The 17,358-nt window shown below is 38.2% G+C and overlaps 1 protein-coding gene and 1 long non-coding RNA gene across 6 annotated transcripts in view; one reads left to right on the top strand and one right to left on the bottom strand.

The window, feature by feature from the left end:
• Nucleotides 1-2,280, bottom strand: part of LOC139076143 (uncharacterized) — a 26,578-nt gene extending 24,298 nt beyond the window's left edge. The window contains exon 1 of the long non-coding RNA XR_011527436.1: nt 2,254-2,280. This is a non-coding gene — a long non-coding RNA (uncharacterized lncRNA). The remainder of the gene's footprint in view (nt 1-2,253) is intronic.
• Nucleotides 1,294-17,358, top strand: CEP15 (centrosomal protein 15). Of its 5 annotated transcripts, none has more exons than XM_008526049.2 (6): nt 1,294-2,408; nt 3,055-3,165; nt 3,788-3,871; nt 5,280-5,403; nt 14,957-15,031; nt 16,950-17,358. In XM_008526049.2, exons 3-6 carry the CDS (start codon nt 3,819-3,821, stop codon nt 17,079-17,081), a joined length of 384 nt encoding a protein of 127 aa, XP_008524271.1. In that variant the 5' UTR covers nt 1,294-2,408; nt 3,055-3,165; nt 3,788-3,818; the 3' UTR covers nt 17,082-17,358. The 5 variants fall into 5 exon arrangements, with proteins under 5 accessions (XP_008524271.1, XP_070433070.1, XP_070433069.1 ...); XM_070576969.1 differs by having other exon boundaries at nt 2,282-2,408; nt 3,791-3,871; XM_070576968.1 differs by having other exon boundaries at nt 2,282-2,408; nt 3,791-3,871; nt 14,957-15,089.

The raw sequence follows: 17,358 nt of genomic DNA, 5'->3' as shown, positions 1-17,358 counted from the left end.
AATTTACGACTAAACGACACAATGCTTCCTAAATAATGAGGCAGAGGGAACTTTTATTTTTGGTGAGGAAGATTGGCCCTGAGCTAACATCTGTTGCCGATCTCCCTCCTTTTGCTTAAGGAAGATTCTCTCTGAGCTAATGTCTGTGCCAATCTTCCTCTGTTTTGTATGTGGGATGCTGCCACAGCATGGCTTGATGAGCCGTGTGTAGTTCCCCACCCGGGATCCAAACTGTGAACCCTGAGCCACTGAAGCGGAGTGCGCAAATTTAACCGCTATACCACTGGGCCAGCCTAAGGGGACAATTTTAGCATGCTAGTGCACAGAATAAGGCCAGGTTTAGGAAATATTAATTTCACTACGCATTTATAGAATGCCCCATTATAGGCCAGGTGTTACTCAGTAGGTTGCAATAATTTGCATGGTATACCATGAATACTCACTCCAGAAATTGCCCAAACTTATCTAATAAATATGGAAGTTGTATACTAATAGATAGACTGTGCAATTACCAGAGATTCTTCCTCCACAGCCAGGTGTGTCAACAGAAAGGATCGACTGTGGGTTGTGTCGGGAGGAGAGGAGCTATCATGCAGATCTTTAAGTAAAGAGCAAGTACTTTTACGGGATACTATAAAATAAATTTAGATGACCTCTAAGTGTCTGTGGGGTATTCCTGATTACTGTTCTCCTAAAAATTGCAAGAAAATTTCCAAGGTATTTCTTGGTTCACTGCTAAGGTGGACAACGACCTAAAAAAGCCAGGTTCAAAGTTAACAGAGCTGGGTTTGTCCCACCTGTGTCACCAGGCAAACTTACACAAAGCAGGGAGGAGAGAAAAGTTTGTTTTAAGCAACATACAAATGCTTTAATGTGCAGCCTCTCAGTTCTCTATTTCACGCAACCCATTACCAACTTAAGAAAAGTCCTTATTTGTAAACTCACATAAAAGATAAACAAGAATGCCTTGTAACATAGAGCAAAAGCTCTATTTCAGTCCAAGAACACAGGACCATTCAAGGGTCTATTTTTCATCTTTACTAAGTAAGACTGTGGAATTGCTAAATCAAAGGTCCTATCAACTGAAGACAGACCTCCCTTACATTATGATGGAATCTCAATCGGAGAATTATTGCACCCATTTATTCAAAAATATTTACTGAGCACCTATACATCAGGCAGTTCTAGAGGCTGAAGATACAGCAGCAAATAAGAGACAATATGCTTGTTCTTAGAATGTTCAGATTCTAGTACGGGATGCGCTGATACATAAATGAACGAATGATGATATGTGGAATGGTGCCGCATGGTGGAGAAGAATAAAGCAGCAGGAGGACAGAGAGAGAAGAGGCGGAGTTGCGATCTTACACTGGAGGTTCAAGCAATGCTGCTTTGAGGAAGTAGCGTTGAAAGATGAGGAACTGAGTCCATGGAAGTATCTGGGGAAAGCGCTTTCCAAGCAAAAGAAACACGAAGTGCCATAGTCCCGAAGCAGGAGCTAAATTTTATGTAGAGATTCTGGGAGGAAAAAAATAAAACACCTGGATTGCGTCCTGGCTTTCTGCCCTTGACCACCTCAGTAACCTTTAGGAAGAAAACCGCTTGAGCTCTCCTGAACCTCAGTTCTTCCTCTGTAATTAAGGATAGAACCACGGACTTCACAAAGTGATTTGGCGGGGGAGGATGTTTAAGAAAGCACTACCCAGCACTAAGAGATTACTCCCAAGTGTGTGTCCCGAGGGCTGCGGGAAATTTCATAAAGGCTCTGCTGGCTTCAAGCTAAGACCTAAAGAAACCACCAAGCTCGTTTCCTCGTCTGTCATATGAGGATAACGGTACCTACGTCCTCTGGCATCGAGGGGGAGTCCACGAATGAGGCCATCCCCGGAAATACAGCGACTGACACATAGACTCCTCAAGGCGTCAACGATCAACATTATGATCCCCCTGGGGGTGGGAGAGACAAGCGGGCAGGGGGTTCGCTCCCCTGCTCAGCACCGGACGCCCAGGGCAAAACTCTGTCAGGTCCAGTGCAACACTTTGGACTACTTAGAAGAGTTTTCCCCCACGCTCCCAGTCTACTGTGACATTCTAGCTTCTAAGAAACCAGCTTCACTCCCTGAAGCCTTCTGAACACATTCAGGTCCCATTTTAAAAGGCCTTGAAATCGTGCGACCATCAAACGTGAACTTCCCCAAAGCTGCTAACCACCATTTTAAAGCACTCTCCGCAGAGCAGCGCTACCTCACTAACCTTTCGCGCCAGAGGCCCGCCTTTTAGAACGTGATGACGTCATCTCGCGTTGCGCGTGCGCAAAAACAATGGCGTGACCACGCCCAGGCCTGCGCGGAGACCCGGCGTCCGCACAGTGGCCTGCGCCTTTCCGGAAGAGGTCAGAGTGCGGCTTGGTGAGTGAACTTCCCACCCGGTGATGGGCCGCCGGCGGGAGGGTGCCCCGGCTGTCGGAGGGCGGCGCACATACCCGGAGGGCCGGTGGGGAGGATGTTGTTAGAGGAAGAGCTGGGGTGATCAGGGAAGTTCATGCGTCCTTTGGGTGTAAGCGGGAGTTGGGGTGGCTGGAGAACTGGTGAGTCTTGAGACGGTGCGGATCTTCGGTTCAGAAGGCAGAATTTGTCTTGAAGTTTGTCTGAAGTGCTGATGGCGGGCATAACAGAAAAGAAGTTACCATGGACTAACTTTCCGGGACGCTGCATTTGAAACTGGGAAGAAGGCAGCGAGGATTGGCCTGCCGTGATCTTAGCGGGAAACATCTGTAACTATACCCTTGCGGGCGAGCCTGCGAGCGACTGCTGTCCGTGGTGCTGAAGACGAGCTTGCGGTGCCTTGAGGAGGAAACCCGATGAGGGCAGGACGGTCTTCCTGTTTCCCTTGGCTCGGCTCAGCGCCCTACGCTCAGACGTGTGTGCTGAAGGAAGAGCTCAGTCTTTCTATCGGCGCTGGACACTCAGCAGACAGTGTTTAATTTCATAAAATTTAGGAAAGCCAATGCTACATTCCGGGAAGGAATTTCATTCCTGTTTTTTTCTCCCTTAGGGCAGGCATCTTCCGCTTTTGCACCCAACCATATGATTTGCCTTCAGGCTCTGAGCCTTCAGAGCACATCACTAGATCTCAGTCTGTATTGGTCCAGGCTCTTCAGCCAAGGTGAGCTTGCTCATGTACCACGAAAATGGGTTTTCCTTAACTCCCTAAATGAGAGTCTTGAGCAGCCAGGGTAAGGTGAAGGGACCAATTGTGCTTTTTGCCACAGTTATACATGAAAAATACTTTCCTATTTGGAAAAAAGATGCTAGAACTGGGCAGTCTTCCAATAAAGGAAAGACCACAAGTTTCCAGTTGATTCTCATACTTGTTTGCCTTTCTGTGTGTGTGTGCACATGCATGAGGGATGGTGTTCCTGCGATGAATTTTACAGAGTGGATTTTTTTTTTCTTTCTGTTGATTCAATAAAAAGTTTACTAGTCTTAGTACCAGCTGCTTGTTTGTTTTGAGTTCTGATTAAGGTTAGAGTGTGGGAAAAAAGAGGGGGAAATGTGAAATATGTCGCGTTTACCTGATTCATGGTGTTCTTGGATGCATCTAGCATATGAAAAACTATGCATCATAAATAAAAATGGTTTTTAAGTGCGTTCTTTTATACATTATTATATCTCAAGTTTTATTTTTCTCTTCTGTGAGAACTAAGGGGTTGAAGTACTAAAACGATCAAATGTTGCAAAACTGAGGATATGTGGTAGAAGTAACTTTAAATGTTTTCATTATTTAGCAGAAAGCTTGTAAGGCAGTTTTGACTAAAAATGAATTCCTTGTTTGCTCAAGAAATTCGCCTTTCTAAAAGACATGAAGAAATGTAAGTTTTTTTTTAAGTTAATCTAAATGTATAAATTGTACTGGCTTTACTAGTGAAATGTGTGCACAGCAAAACTTAAAAATCTGAAAGTGTCATTTTAATTTTCTGACACTTGAGAGATTTGGTGTTAGGGAATGTCACTGTCTCTTAAGAATAACAATTAAAGGGTGTAATTATGTTCTATATATTTTTACTTTTTATTGCTAATATCTAGATAAATTCATCCTTACCCTCAGCCTTTCTGGGCACCACACTGATATTTAATGGACTTTTCTAAGCCTCTTACTCAGGGCTGGCTTCACGAGTATGGATCTGTGCAGTGACAGGCCCTGCACTTGGTTTAATGCTCTAATGTTGCTGTTTGAAATTACTAATACTTTTTTAACAAGGAGCCCCATTTTCATTTTGCACTGGGCCTTGCAAATAATATAGCCAGTCCTGCACATATTTAGTATTAACCCTTCTCCACCTCTATCTGTGGGCTCTCATGTTTTGCTTTTCTTTAATTAATTACCAGGCCCTCTTCCTTGGCCTTCTAAGATATTTTCCTTATAAAAATGACTGTCCAAATACCTCAGTTTGAGTTCTGCCCTCAAGAACAGCCCTATGAAACATGGTTTCTGGAGAATCTTCACAACTATTTGGGAAATGGTTAGACTGTTATATATACCGCTTATGTATTTTCTATCATCTGACATATTTTCTTATTAATCATTTAAGAGGACCAAAAATGTGTAAAGTGAGCATTTGACCAGTGAGAACCTTTTAAAGTATATTATGTATAACAAAGTAGTTTGATAATTTACTTACAACTTTTTACATCTTTCTTCAATTACTGTTTTACCTTGTTGTGAGTATGCATACATACACACAGCCTCTCACTCATATATGGAACCATCGTTTTTCCCTTGGGAAAAGAAGAAAAAAATATTTTTATTGCTTCTTCAAACATATGGAAGTTTAGCACAATTCTAAATGTGTAACATGAGATTCAGGGGTATTGAAGTGTTAAGCAGAAGGTTTCGTATAGCAAGTTATATGAATATATGTGTTGGGGAGGTATATATAAGTATGTGTACAAAGGGATATGTATTACAGTTTGCATTTTCACCAAAAATTAACACATCTTTTCCACACTCTAAAATAATTTTAAAAGATCAGAGAGGCTAACAAAGCAAAAGCATGTACTTATGGTGTTTATCTTAATGAAAATAAAAATAATTTTACCCAGATTTAAGACTGATTGAACTACCTAAGGTTTTCATTGTCTTATCAGTTACATAATAATGGGCTTTCAAAATAGGTTGAACTTGACATGAGGTGCAATTAAGAAATGAATTTTTATATTGGTCAAGCAATAAAATGTTTCCTTTTAAAAAAAACTTTATACAATCTTCATTTTGTCTAGAGTATCACAAAGGTTAATGTTACTTCAACAAATGGAGAATAAATTTGGAGACCAAAACAAGGAAAAGGCATCTCAGATGCAAGCAGCTGAGACTGCTTTTAAAAGGAACCTTAGTCTTTTAAAGGTAAGTTTCCATGACCTGAGTATAAATATTTTTCCCACCTTTGCAGAAAGGTTTTAAGGGAATTTCATAGTTTTGATTTATATAATTTCTTTGTTATGAGTAACAAATGGAATTAATGAAGCACCATCTATTTTTTTTAAACCTATGTTAGTTGGATAAGTAGCACATGGATTCTCATTTTTCAAAATGAAAAAAATCAGTTTGCTTAAGCTAAATGTTTTTAATCAACCATAAAATCAAAGACTACAGAAGGAATTTTAAGGTCACCTTTGTTCAAGAAGTAATAAATGCAAGATGTAGCTTTCCATTTTCCAGCTTCTTTTATTTGTAGGGACATTCTGAAACACCATAGAGTACTACAATGTATTTAGATCCAATTCAAAACTATTCAACATCATAAAAACAAGAAAAATTTGATTTTGCCCTACTGGAGCCACAGTCAACACACGGAATTCTTATCTAAGATAACAGATTTTCCAGATCCCTTTCGATGGTGATGGAGGAGGTGGTCAAAGTGTGCGATTGCGCAGGGCCTCACCATTTGGCCAATGTGCCCATTTGGAGTAAAATCATATGTGTAACATTTTTGGCTGCTTGCTATACTTTGCTTCCAGAATTGTATGGCTTCATCCATAATTAAAACCCTAAAGTTTGCTTCCATTCAAGCTTCCAAGAGATCCTATGACTAAAACATTTGGTAGTAAGGCTATATTATTTAAGTTATAAAGCAGTGTTTTCGTTTTTTATTGTTAAATATTTTCATCGATAGGCATAATATAGTTATCTTCTATCCTCACTAGAGGATGAAGGAAGAGGAAAATTCAGTTATCTTCTCAGCTTCTGGCAGTTTGATCCACAGTAATTTAAGTCACAGCCATAGTGCTACCAAAGCATTCTATATTGCCATATGTCTTACTTGCCCAATGGTGTTTGCAATATTTATTTTTAAATGGAAATATATAGGATAATCTAGAATTTGCTATGAAAAGTCAGAAAAACTAAATTAGAAGGCTTGAAGGCTTGATTGCTACTCACCTGCAGCAAATGCAGGTAATATTTGGTTTTCAAGCATCTTCCTTTTAATGAGCAAGTATTTGATGAGTGCCCAGAGGGCCTTACTGTTGAGCTAGTTCTAGGCAGAAAGTGGGGACAGCAAGATAAGTATGAATCAGAGTTCTTTACATCAAGTAGCTAATGAGCTTAGTTGATGACATAAGGTTGTCACACACAAAATATGAGACCTTATATGACCAAACATTAAATTATATTGAATACTCAGCACTATAGGAGTAAGTGTAAAAAATCTTTGAGAGCTAGAATATTCAAAGAGGTCTGAAAGAGGAAGCTAAATTGGAGCTTTGTTTGAATAGGCAGAAGGCAAGACATTTCATTGGATTCTTAAAAAACAGCCGAGATCAGAAGAATGGTTGGCCCTATTAATGCTCGTGGGACCTTGAGCTTACTAGCTTGGAAAGTCACGAGAAACAAAGTTGGGTATGAATGGTGAAACAAAATGAAGAAATTGAGGGGCCAGCCTGGTGGCACAGCGGTTACGTGTACACGTTCCGCTTCGGCAGCCCGGGGTTCGCTGGTTCCGATCCTGGGTGTGGACATGGTACTGCTTGGCAAGCCATGCTGTGGTAGGCGTCCCACATATAAAAGTAGAGGAAGATGGGCACGGATGTGAGTTCAGGGCCAGTCTTCCTCAGCAAAAAGATGGGGATCGGCAGCAGTTAGCTCAGGGCTAATCTTCCTCAAAAAAAAAAAGAAAGAAATTGAGACTTGATATGTAGCGATAATATAGTACTGAAAGTGTTTGAGCAAAAGAAAAATAGAGACATATAAGAAACATATGAGTGTGTATTTAAGAAAGATTTATTTGCTATTTAGATGCAAAAAGATTTCAAAAATGGAGAGATTGGATTTAAGGAGAATAGCTAAGAAATCATTGTCACATCTAGAAGGAAGATGATGAACCTAATTTCATAGTCATGAGAAACCAGTTTGATGTGGTGGTTTTTTCCCTTGATTATCAAAGTAATATATTCTCACTGTAAAAAACTTGGAAGAGCAAAGATGAAATAGTGTACCTTCCATATCTTCCTGCCCATCTGTATTTTTGTGTATTTCCTTTCAGCCTTTTAATAAACGTTTATTGAGCACCTATTACATCCCAGATAGAGTGCTTGCTGTTAGAGATACAGTCTCTTCTGTTTTCTTTAACATACTTTGAATAATTATGTATGCAATATTTTTTATCCTTCTTTCCCTCATATTATTTTTTTAAACTTTGGAAATAATTTTAATGGTTCTACCATAGAAGTTATTGTGAAATTAAAATAAATAGGACGTGATTACAGAATTTTGAGTTGTAAGAGATTTCAAAAAGCATATAGGTTACATTAGATTCTCATCTAAAGGTTTTCAATTTTTTTTTTAGCATAAAAACTTTTTTCAAAGCTATAAAATAGATAAAAGTGGACCTGCTTTGGCCCAAAGCCCCTCTCGTTCAGCCCTTCCTTGCCTGCCCTGCTGTGGCAGAACTATCAAAACCACTGATCTGGCTAATCTCATAATTTAGAGATGAGGAAACCATAAGATAACTACTCCTAATACCCCTTGTCAAGAACAGGTTAAGTTACATCAGGATATATACTTAAGGACAAAGCGCACTTTAAAAATGGGTCCATTAAGAGCCAGCCCTGATGGCCTAGTGGTTAAAGTTTGGTGTGCTCCGCTTCAGTGGCCCAGGATCTGTTCCCAGGCACGGAACCACACCACTCATCTGTCAGTAGCCATGCTGTGGTGGTGGCTCAGAGAGAAGAAGTGGAAAGACTTACAACTAGACTATACAACTATGTACTGGGGCTTTGGGGAGGAAAAAAACAGAGAGGAAGATTGGCAACGGATGTTAGCTCAGGGCGAATCTTTCCCAGCAAAAAGAAAAATGGTTCCCTTAAAACCTAGAAGCATTCCTATAAAGACAGTGACAAAATAAGGATCACCCCATCACCATTGTTACTTGACCTTATTTAGATGTTCTGACCAATATAATAAACACTAAAGGGAATGAGCTTTAACCTTTGGAAAGGAAGATATAAGAATAGCGTTTTTAAATGATATGGTTATATTCTGTGTATGACTCCACTCATATGAGGAATTTAAAAATGTGGACTAAGAGAACAGATTAGTGGATACCAGGGGAAAGGTGGGGTGGGGGGTGGGCACAACGGGTGAAGTGGTGCACCTACAACATGAATGACAAACATTAATGTACAACTGAAATTTCACAAGATTGTAACCTGTCATTAACTCAATAAAAAAATGATATGGTTATATACTTAGAAAAGCCAAAATTGTTTTAAAACTAGTATATTATGAGTTGATTAAAATTAATGGATAAAAGATAAACAGACAAAAATCAATAGCAATCCTATATATACAGCTGGAAGGTACAAGACATCACATTTGCATTAACAATGAAATTATAAAATACTTGGGAATGCTCTTAACAAGGGATATGCATGATTGGTATAAGGACAATTCTTACACTATGATAGGAGATTTAAGAGAAAACTTAAATGGAGACATACATATGCCTTCATCCTGACTCAGGAGACTATTATTTTTCTAAAATAACTTGTCTCAAAGTTATTTTTAGAATTAATGAAATTACATCAAAATTTGCATGAAACCCAACAAAATTTCTCTAAATGCATTTGGAAAAATAAATTAGCAAGAATATCAAAGAATGTTTTTAAAACAGGAGCAATAAGGAAAAGACTAATTGCTTGAAGATCCAAACATACTAGTAGAAGAATGGATATAAGTAGTGAAGAAAACTCACCGTGAGGCTTTAGTCTGTAAATATCAGAAAAGATAGTGGACTTCGAAAATACAGGCTGAGTAATTTTTCCTGTTGATATTAATAAAATGAAAATTTATCTGCCTTTTAAAAACAAACATAATTGGCATGGATTTGGAAGAGAAAGAGGATTTTGTTTCTATAAATACTTCCATTATATAAACTGTCATCTCCCCCACCTTTCCCCCCACAAAATTTAGTTTAACCTGAAAAGGTGATTTTGTCATAAAAAGCATCATCTCATGAGGAAGATGGGTGAACGCTCCAGAGTGAGAAAGACTGGGATGCTGCTACAGCAGATTAGAGATGCAGTGAGTGCTTCCATTGTGGCAGGTCCTGGAAGCCTTCTTGGCCAGTTGGTAGTTAGACAGGACCATCCACAAACTGCTACCCAGCATGGCCAGTGGCTTACAGGACCACGCCTCACCTCTTTCCTCCTCACTTTTCTCACTTCTCCAATTCCCTGAAGAATAAGTTTAATGAATGCCTAAGTGTGCCTTGTACCAGGGACTCTATATCTCATGCTTTAGTGTCTTATTTTTTTCTATCCCAGAAATTGCCCCTCCAGCAAATTAAAAGATTAAATGCAGCCAGCTGTAGCTAGGTTCACTATATATGTTTATAGGGAACATAGATTGCTGGGTTGGGAGGGAGGGGCATGTGTAGGGAAGGGGAAAGAAAGAGATCTCAGTACATGATTTTTTGTGCTCATGTTTTACCTTTCCTAATCATGCATCAACTCATCTATAGAGGCTGCTGAATCCTACCACAGAGTAACACTTACACCATCATCCACAGTGGAAACTTGTTTTTTAATTGTAAAGAAAAATTTCAAACCCATGTAGAAGAGGGAATAGAAGAATGCACTTCCACGTGCTTATCACCCAGATTCAGTAGTTATCAAAACACAGCCAATCTTGTTTCATCTGTACTCCTCACCCCCACCTCCAGCCCCTCAGATTATTTTGAAGCTAATCTTCAGACATTGCATTGTTTTATATCTCTCTATATTTCAGTGTTTATCACTAAAAGATAAGGACTATTTTAAGCAAAATCACAATACCATTATCAGCCTAAGAAATTAATAATTCCTCAAATATCCAATCAAGATGAAAATTTCCCTGATTAACTTATAAACATGTTTTTACATTTGTTTGAATCAAGATCCAAATAAATTCCGCCTTGTAATTGATGAATATGTCTCCTAAATCTCTAAAGGTCCTCCGTGCCCTTTATGTTTTCCCTTTTATTTGTTGAAGGAATTGGGTCATTTGTCTTACAGAGTTTCCTACAGTCTGGATATTGCTAATTACGTTGCTGAGGTATCATTTAGTGTGTTTCCTGTTCCCTGTAATTCTATAAATGGATAGATCTAAGTGATGCTGTGCAACAGAAATATAATGTGAGCCACATATGTAATTTTGTGTGTGTGAGGAAGATTGGCCCTGAGCTAAGAGCTGTTGCCAATCTCCCTCTTTTTGCTTGAGGAAGATTGTCACCGAGCTAACATCTGTGCCAGTCTTCCTCTATTTTGTAAATGGGATGCTGCTACAGCATGGCCTGACAAGCGGTCCTGGGTCTGTGCCTGGGATCCGAACCTGCGAACCCTGGGCGACCAAAGCAGAGTGCGCAAACTTAACCGCTACACCACTAGGCTGGCCCCTCACATATGTAATTTTAAATTTTCTAGTAACCACTTTTAATAAACCCAAAAGAAACAGATTAAATAAAATGTTATTAGAATTGATTTCAAACATATAAAATATTATTTAAAATGTAATTGCTATAAAAAGTTGGTAAACATATTCTTTTTTCTTACTAAGCCTTCAAAATTCAGTGTGTATTTTACACTTACAGCACATCTTAATTCGGACTGGTCACATCTCAAGCTCTCAGCAGCCACATGAGGCTGATGGATACTGCATAAGAGTGCAGGTCTAGAGGCCTGATCAGATTCAGGTTCAATGTTTTGGGGATGAACACTTTCATAATGGCTGATTGTCTCTTTTTGGTATGTTAGCAGTCATTGATGATCACTGCTTAGGTATATTCATTACGGGTTGCAAAAAGTGATACTTAAATTCTTTTATTCCTTCGCATTCAATTGCTGGTTATTTATATAAAGAGAAGCTTCCTCTCGTCACTTATTTGGTTACAGTGAAGTACATTTCATATAGGAAAAAGTATGATGAGTGCTTGATTCTTTCTCTGTATTTAATTTTCAAAACAATAAAAGTAGGTTCTGTCGTATCCTCCAAAATTAGATGTTGATGGTGGTTTTTTTTTTTTAAATGTATCTGGGATTTGAAATATTTCAATCCATTTCCATTTTTATTCCTATTGATGCCCAAATTGTCACTTTTTACCAAGTGGGAGCCTCTTCAAGTTAGCTCCCGAATGTCTCTGCCTGATCTTAACAGCCTTTGATAGTTTCCTTTCTTTCTGGTATGATGAAATCTTCCAGGCTCATCATGTGCATTTGCTGCCCAGACCTGGAATTGCCCATTGCCCTAAGGAGCCTTGGATCCTGTTGGCAGGAAATATGTTTAGAGGCCTCAATCGGGACACTAGGGTGTTTATTGCAACTTTCTTTTGTAAAGATAAAATGCACCAAGAGTTCATATCAGTAATTCCAGTTCAATTACAAAATTGTAAGACTTTTAGAATCATCGATCTTTTACCTCTAACTTCTTTTTCTCAAACTAAAATCTCAGTTCCCAAAAAATTTTCCAATAGCAAGATAACTTCTTATTTCCTTATCTGGTAATACAGACGGCACTACCACCAACAATATGGTTACTGAGAATGGTTTTCAGTAAGATACGTTTTACAGTTCTTTGTGTCCTTAGTGTATATCCCACTAGGGATAATGCCAGTCAAAATACTGTGTTCTAAGACACTTGATGTACTTCTTCTCCATGTGGTTATGCCACCAACTAGATAGCAGTTAGATTTGTTTCGTTTTGTTTTCAATTTTTAGGGTTGCTTGTTCATTTGTTCTCTAACCACAAGAAATCTTAAATGGTTTAGTGGCAAATCTGTAAAAAAAGATAACAAGGTATAGTCAGGCACATCTAGCCTCTCTTCCTTTCCTCTTTTGCTTTTTTCTCTCCCTACCTCTTTGAGTCCTTTTTCTTTTTAAGTTTTTGGTTTATACTCAGGAAACTTTGACACCTATTTAAAGAATTTACTCATTTAATGAATATTTAAGTATTTAGTACATACCCTGTACTTTGTTAGATTCTTGGATGCTTAAAGGTTGTCTGGGACATAGTCTTTACCTTCTGGAAGCATGTAGTCAAAGAGAAGGTTTTTATATGGAAGTATTAGGATATAGCTTGCTGTAGAAGGCTGGGGTCAAATTACAGAGATTTTTTCAGTCAGCCTAAGGAATTCATACTTCATCCTCTGTGTAGTAGGTGTCAATTATTTTTTTAAATCTAGGTAAGGACATATTTAAAGTAGTCTTTGTAAGCAAAATGAATCAATTCCATGTCAGATATGGATTGAAGTAAAATGAGATATAGTTTAGGCAGGAGCCCCAGTAAGTATTCAGTAAGTATTTGTTGAATGAATAAGTGTAATAATAAGCCCACAGCATTGGGAATGACATGGAAAGGCTAGAGACATCCTGAAGTAACAATCTATGGAGATTTGAATTTTTAAATGGCAGGGAATAAGAAGAATTGAAGATAGAGGATACAGCTTAAGTATGTGGGTGAGCAGAATTCCCACTGTTATACATTCAGAAGGAAGAAGATGAGTTTAGTTTTATTAGACTGAGAAATAAAGGCTAGGAAGAAAAGTTATCCATCCCTCTACATTAATAGTTGGAGCTAGATAAGAGACAATCTTGGAGGGAGAAGAAGTAAAAAAATGAGGACAGATGTCACCAATCTTAAGAAAGCCCACACTTAGGATTAAGGAGAGAAAAAGGAGCCAGTGAAGGAGAAAGAGAAGTAGGAGTCAGAGAGGTAAGCAAAACATCTAAGAAAGTGAAATCTCACTTAAGGAAGAAGTTCTCTGGTGGGGTGATAATCCCTTGGTGAAATGCTGCAGAGATGACAGTCAAGTTACTAACCATAAGCCTGCCTTACCAGGCCACAGATCCCTACTCATATCTGCTCATTTGTTTGCACATCTGTTCTTCTACAAGAGAGATTCAGTATCTTTATTTTCTGGTCTTGAAGAAAATGTTTATAATTTTGTCTACAGATGCTAGTGGCACCTAGATCTACCATTAATGATAACTTTAAAACTGTTCTTAGAATAATGGTATAATTGGGGTTGTGATTTTATTCTGTTTTCTTGATTTATAAAAATGAAAAATAATTTTTCCAGGACCTTGTAAAATCTCAGTGTCATCACAGGAAAGTTAGTCTTCTCTATGCGTTGTAGCATCGGCATCAAAAGCTCTTTAGCATGCTTTTTAGCCGTATGCTTCTCATATGGGATAGACGTGCTAAGAGATGGACTTTTTATCCCTAAATTGATGTTTTTCCCCTTCAAATCACCTTCCTCTAGACAGCAGGTGCTTTAATGGTTGTGCAACTTTGGGGAGTCCCTTTAGGGAATTTCCTGTTTTTCCCTTTTACATTTCACACCCATTCCTTGCTCCCGCCGCTACCATCTGCTATCTCTTTTCTCCTGTTCAGCATTGGCTTCTTCACACCCCACTCCCACGCCCTTTTCCATCTCTCTCCGTCTGTCCAACAGCCCTGTGCTTAAGATTGCTCCAATGCTTGTACATGGCTCAGAGAACTTTCTCTTTTCTATCAACTCACTAAGCTCAAAGGAAAGGCAAAATTTACATGGCCTTCATCCAAGGCCTTTGTGAACTTGCCAAACATAAGCAAGCACAAGACAACATAGGTGCTGATTTGGGGAGCTTTTATTAAAGAGGGCTCAAATGTTCCAGTAACAACTTGGCAAGTCCTACATTTCCGTGCATGTACCTTATGCATGTATCAAGGTAAAATCTTTACCAGGGTATGAATTAAGTTTAATTACCCTTGTGTTTCTACAATCATAAGGGAGAATACACAGATCTACAAGTTAAACTACAAATTAAAGCACAGTGCTTGCATGCCATCAGCTGAATGATATACTACCTAACAATAAAACTTACATCAAGATTACCTTAGAAATCTAGTACTAAAAATCTACACGGTATAGTGAAAAGGTTCTTGTTGCAAAGTACTGAGGTACCTCATTGACCTTCTTTTAAATATGTGGAGTATTTGCATATGTATAGAATTTAAAATGGAATATTGAACAAATGAAATGTATGTGACTTGAACTCTTTTAAGGTTAGCACAGTGTGGTCTGAGTATCTGACTGTTTTTAGTATGTGATTATTTGACTATTTTATCCATCTGGCTGTTTTTAATGATTATAGAGCTAAGTCAGTGCTCTGAGCAGTTTTAGAAGAAGTTCTTTTTGCAAGCATTGGCATTTACTAACTATTTAAAATGACAAGGCAGAATTTAGAAATACCCCATCTTATTTTAAAATAAGAAACCCTGCATTCTCTATTTGAAACTGGTTAATTGAACAATGATCAGTTCAAACTGTGTACCCAGAGAAGAGTTGATGTGAGAGATTTGGGATATAGCTGCTGCTATTACAGATGCCATTTGTGTGGTATGTAAATGAATTTTGTTTTCAAAATGCTGATATCTGCTACAGGATATAGAAGCAGCAGAAAAGTCTCTGCAGACCCGGATTCACCCAGCTCCACCACCTGAGGTAGTTTCTCTTGAGGTGAGACTCTTGAGGAACAAATCTAAAAGAAGAGACCCTATTCTACTAGTAATGCCTTGTAAGTTAGTGGTTGTATGTGTGTATTTCCCAGATTTATTTAACCATTAAAATAAACAAGGTGTGTCTGATTGATCTTTATATGTCCACAGCACCATGCTTTGTAAGTGGTAGGTATTTGATAAATTTTTTTAAAATCAAGATACTTATCAAATGAAAATTTTATAAGGATACTGTGTCTTTCACCTCGTCACTTAGAAACAACTATCCTGTTAAAGCAAAACAGACAATATGCACTAAATCTTAAGATGACAGCATGCCTGACCAAAGTGCTTTTCCTGTTGGCTGATGTTAGAAGTAGCAGTTAACTCCCTTCACCAAAAATTCACCCAACGCTATTTAAATGCACATTATCATGCAGTCTAGTGTGGCTTTTGTCTGTTTTATTTTGCTCAGCTCAAGAACAGATTGGGAAGATGGTTGGCAAAAATAAACCATATTTGGCATATGAATGTATTTGTGATGAAAGGGAATTTACTACATATAGAATAGTTGGATTTATATTTTTAATGACCTTTTTCAAATACAGTTTTGCTTGCTGCCTAACCAGAGATGTGAATAGACTCAAAGGCTGAGAATTTGCCCCTCAATTTTCTGTGTCATCTTGAGTAATAAGTAAAAGGCAGTGATCAAGGGGAGAAAAAACTCTGGTACAAAGTTGTGCCTTGGGCATGTGTTTTTCTTTGTTGAATTCTCCAATACCTTACTCTGGCCTGTACTGGTCCCACACAATAGGGGTTAATCCAGCCGTGAATGGCGGAGAAACTCCCAACCACAGGCCTCGGTTGGTATTTTTCTTAGCTAGTCTTGCACAGCAGGATGACCTTTATTTTAAGTATGTCAGGCTATTTCTCAGACCACATGCATAGATGTGTAGATATACAGAATTCCTCACCATTTTCAACTTCTGGAACCCCAGCACCTTTTTAATGCTCAGAGTGAATAATTATGTGTTTTTAATGCTATGTAACTCTTTGGCTGAATTTCCCAAAATGAGATTGAATAGTGATGATCTATATAAGATGTCCTCCTATGGCAGAGAGCTTTTGGCAGTTACTCTTCTTTGGCCTCCTTAGGGCAGTCACCCCAGAAACCATCAAAGCTCGTAGACACGATATGGTGATGTTGCTTGCGCTTCTGTAGCTTAGAGACTGATACAGCCAGGCCAGTAATACAGCATCTCAACTTCCAAGCTATTTGAATTAAAAATGGGTAGATGATATTGATATTATTTTCTCATTATACAAAAACATTAGGGAAGAAATTACAATTTGCCATATCAAGTGCTCTTCTAACAGATATAGTGGGTGTGCATTTTTAATGATTTCCCCCATACACTTAAGGGGTCAATTCATCTGAATCCTATTATAACCACTAGTTAGTTATATTTCAGTTCCTGATCCCATCCGAGGTCAAATCTTTTTATGTTAATTCTAAAGCAGTTGTTCCTGTTTAATCATTTCTTTGTAATAATTTTAGTGTTGGTAACTATTTGGTATGGGATTTGGAATAATAAACAAAAACATTTAATGATTGTGTGGCCATAAATGATACCACTGGTAATAATCACCAGGTTGGCCACAAGAGGGCGTGTAAAATCACAATAAAATTCCAAAACCTGTAATTCTGCCAGGCTCTGGTTTTACTGAGAAATTTGAAAATTAACACTAGTAAGTAGCCAGATTTTTTTTCTAAAATTAACATAAAATATTCTGTAGAGGAAGTACATTCTACATATATGTGTGTGTGTGTGTGTGTACATGCACACACACTTAAGTGCATAAACATTTAGACTATTATGAAGAGCCAAGTTCAATTGCTTGATATGCTTTTTTACTTTTGGATGTTGTTTTTTTTCCAGACTCTTTACTGGGCATCAGTAGAAGAATATATTCCCAAATGGGAACAGTTTCTTTTAGGAAGAGAACCATATCCTATTGGTGTTGAAAATCAAAATGAAGCAGAAACTAACATTCAAAATGAGGCGCAGTGATAACTTCTTTACATACTATTTCAAAAAACATGTTGAGTAAAGCTGAATATTAAAGAATATGCAGGTTATTGCAGGAACTTCTGGAGTCGAATATGTTCATGACATGTGAACCTCCTCAGTGACAATGAAGATGTGAGAATCTACTGGCAGATCTCAGCTTATCCCTTGGAGACCTACTACTATTTCAACATCATGAATTTGCTTTCTACCAATCCCATGGAAGGGTTAAAAACTAATATCGAAAGGTGGACTGTTTATTAAATAAGTTGCTAAATGA

This window comes from Equus przewalskii, chromosome 15 (assembly GCF_037783145.1).
Source record: "Equus przewalskii isolate Varuska chromosome 15, EquPr2, whole genome shotgun sequence".
In the NCBI taxonomy this organism is placed as follows: Eukaryota; Metazoa; Chordata; class Mammalia; order Perissodactyla; family Equidae; genus Equus; species Equus przewalskii.
This window is presented reverse-complemented; position numbering and strand designations above follow the sequence as displayed.

Coding starts and splice junctions, on each gene's coding strand:
- CEP15 (XM_070576968.1), top strand. CDS start 3,819: ATGAATTCCTTGTTTGCTCAAGAAATTCGCCTTTCTAAAAGACATGAA. Junction 3,872..5,279: donor TCTAAAAGACATGAAGAAAT/GTAAGTTTTTTT, acceptor CATTTTGTCTAG/AGTATCACAAAGGTTAATGT. Junction 5,404..14,956: donor GGAACCTTAGTCTTTTAAAG/GTAAGTTTCCAT, acceptor TATCTGCTACAG/GATATAGAAGCAGCAGAAAA.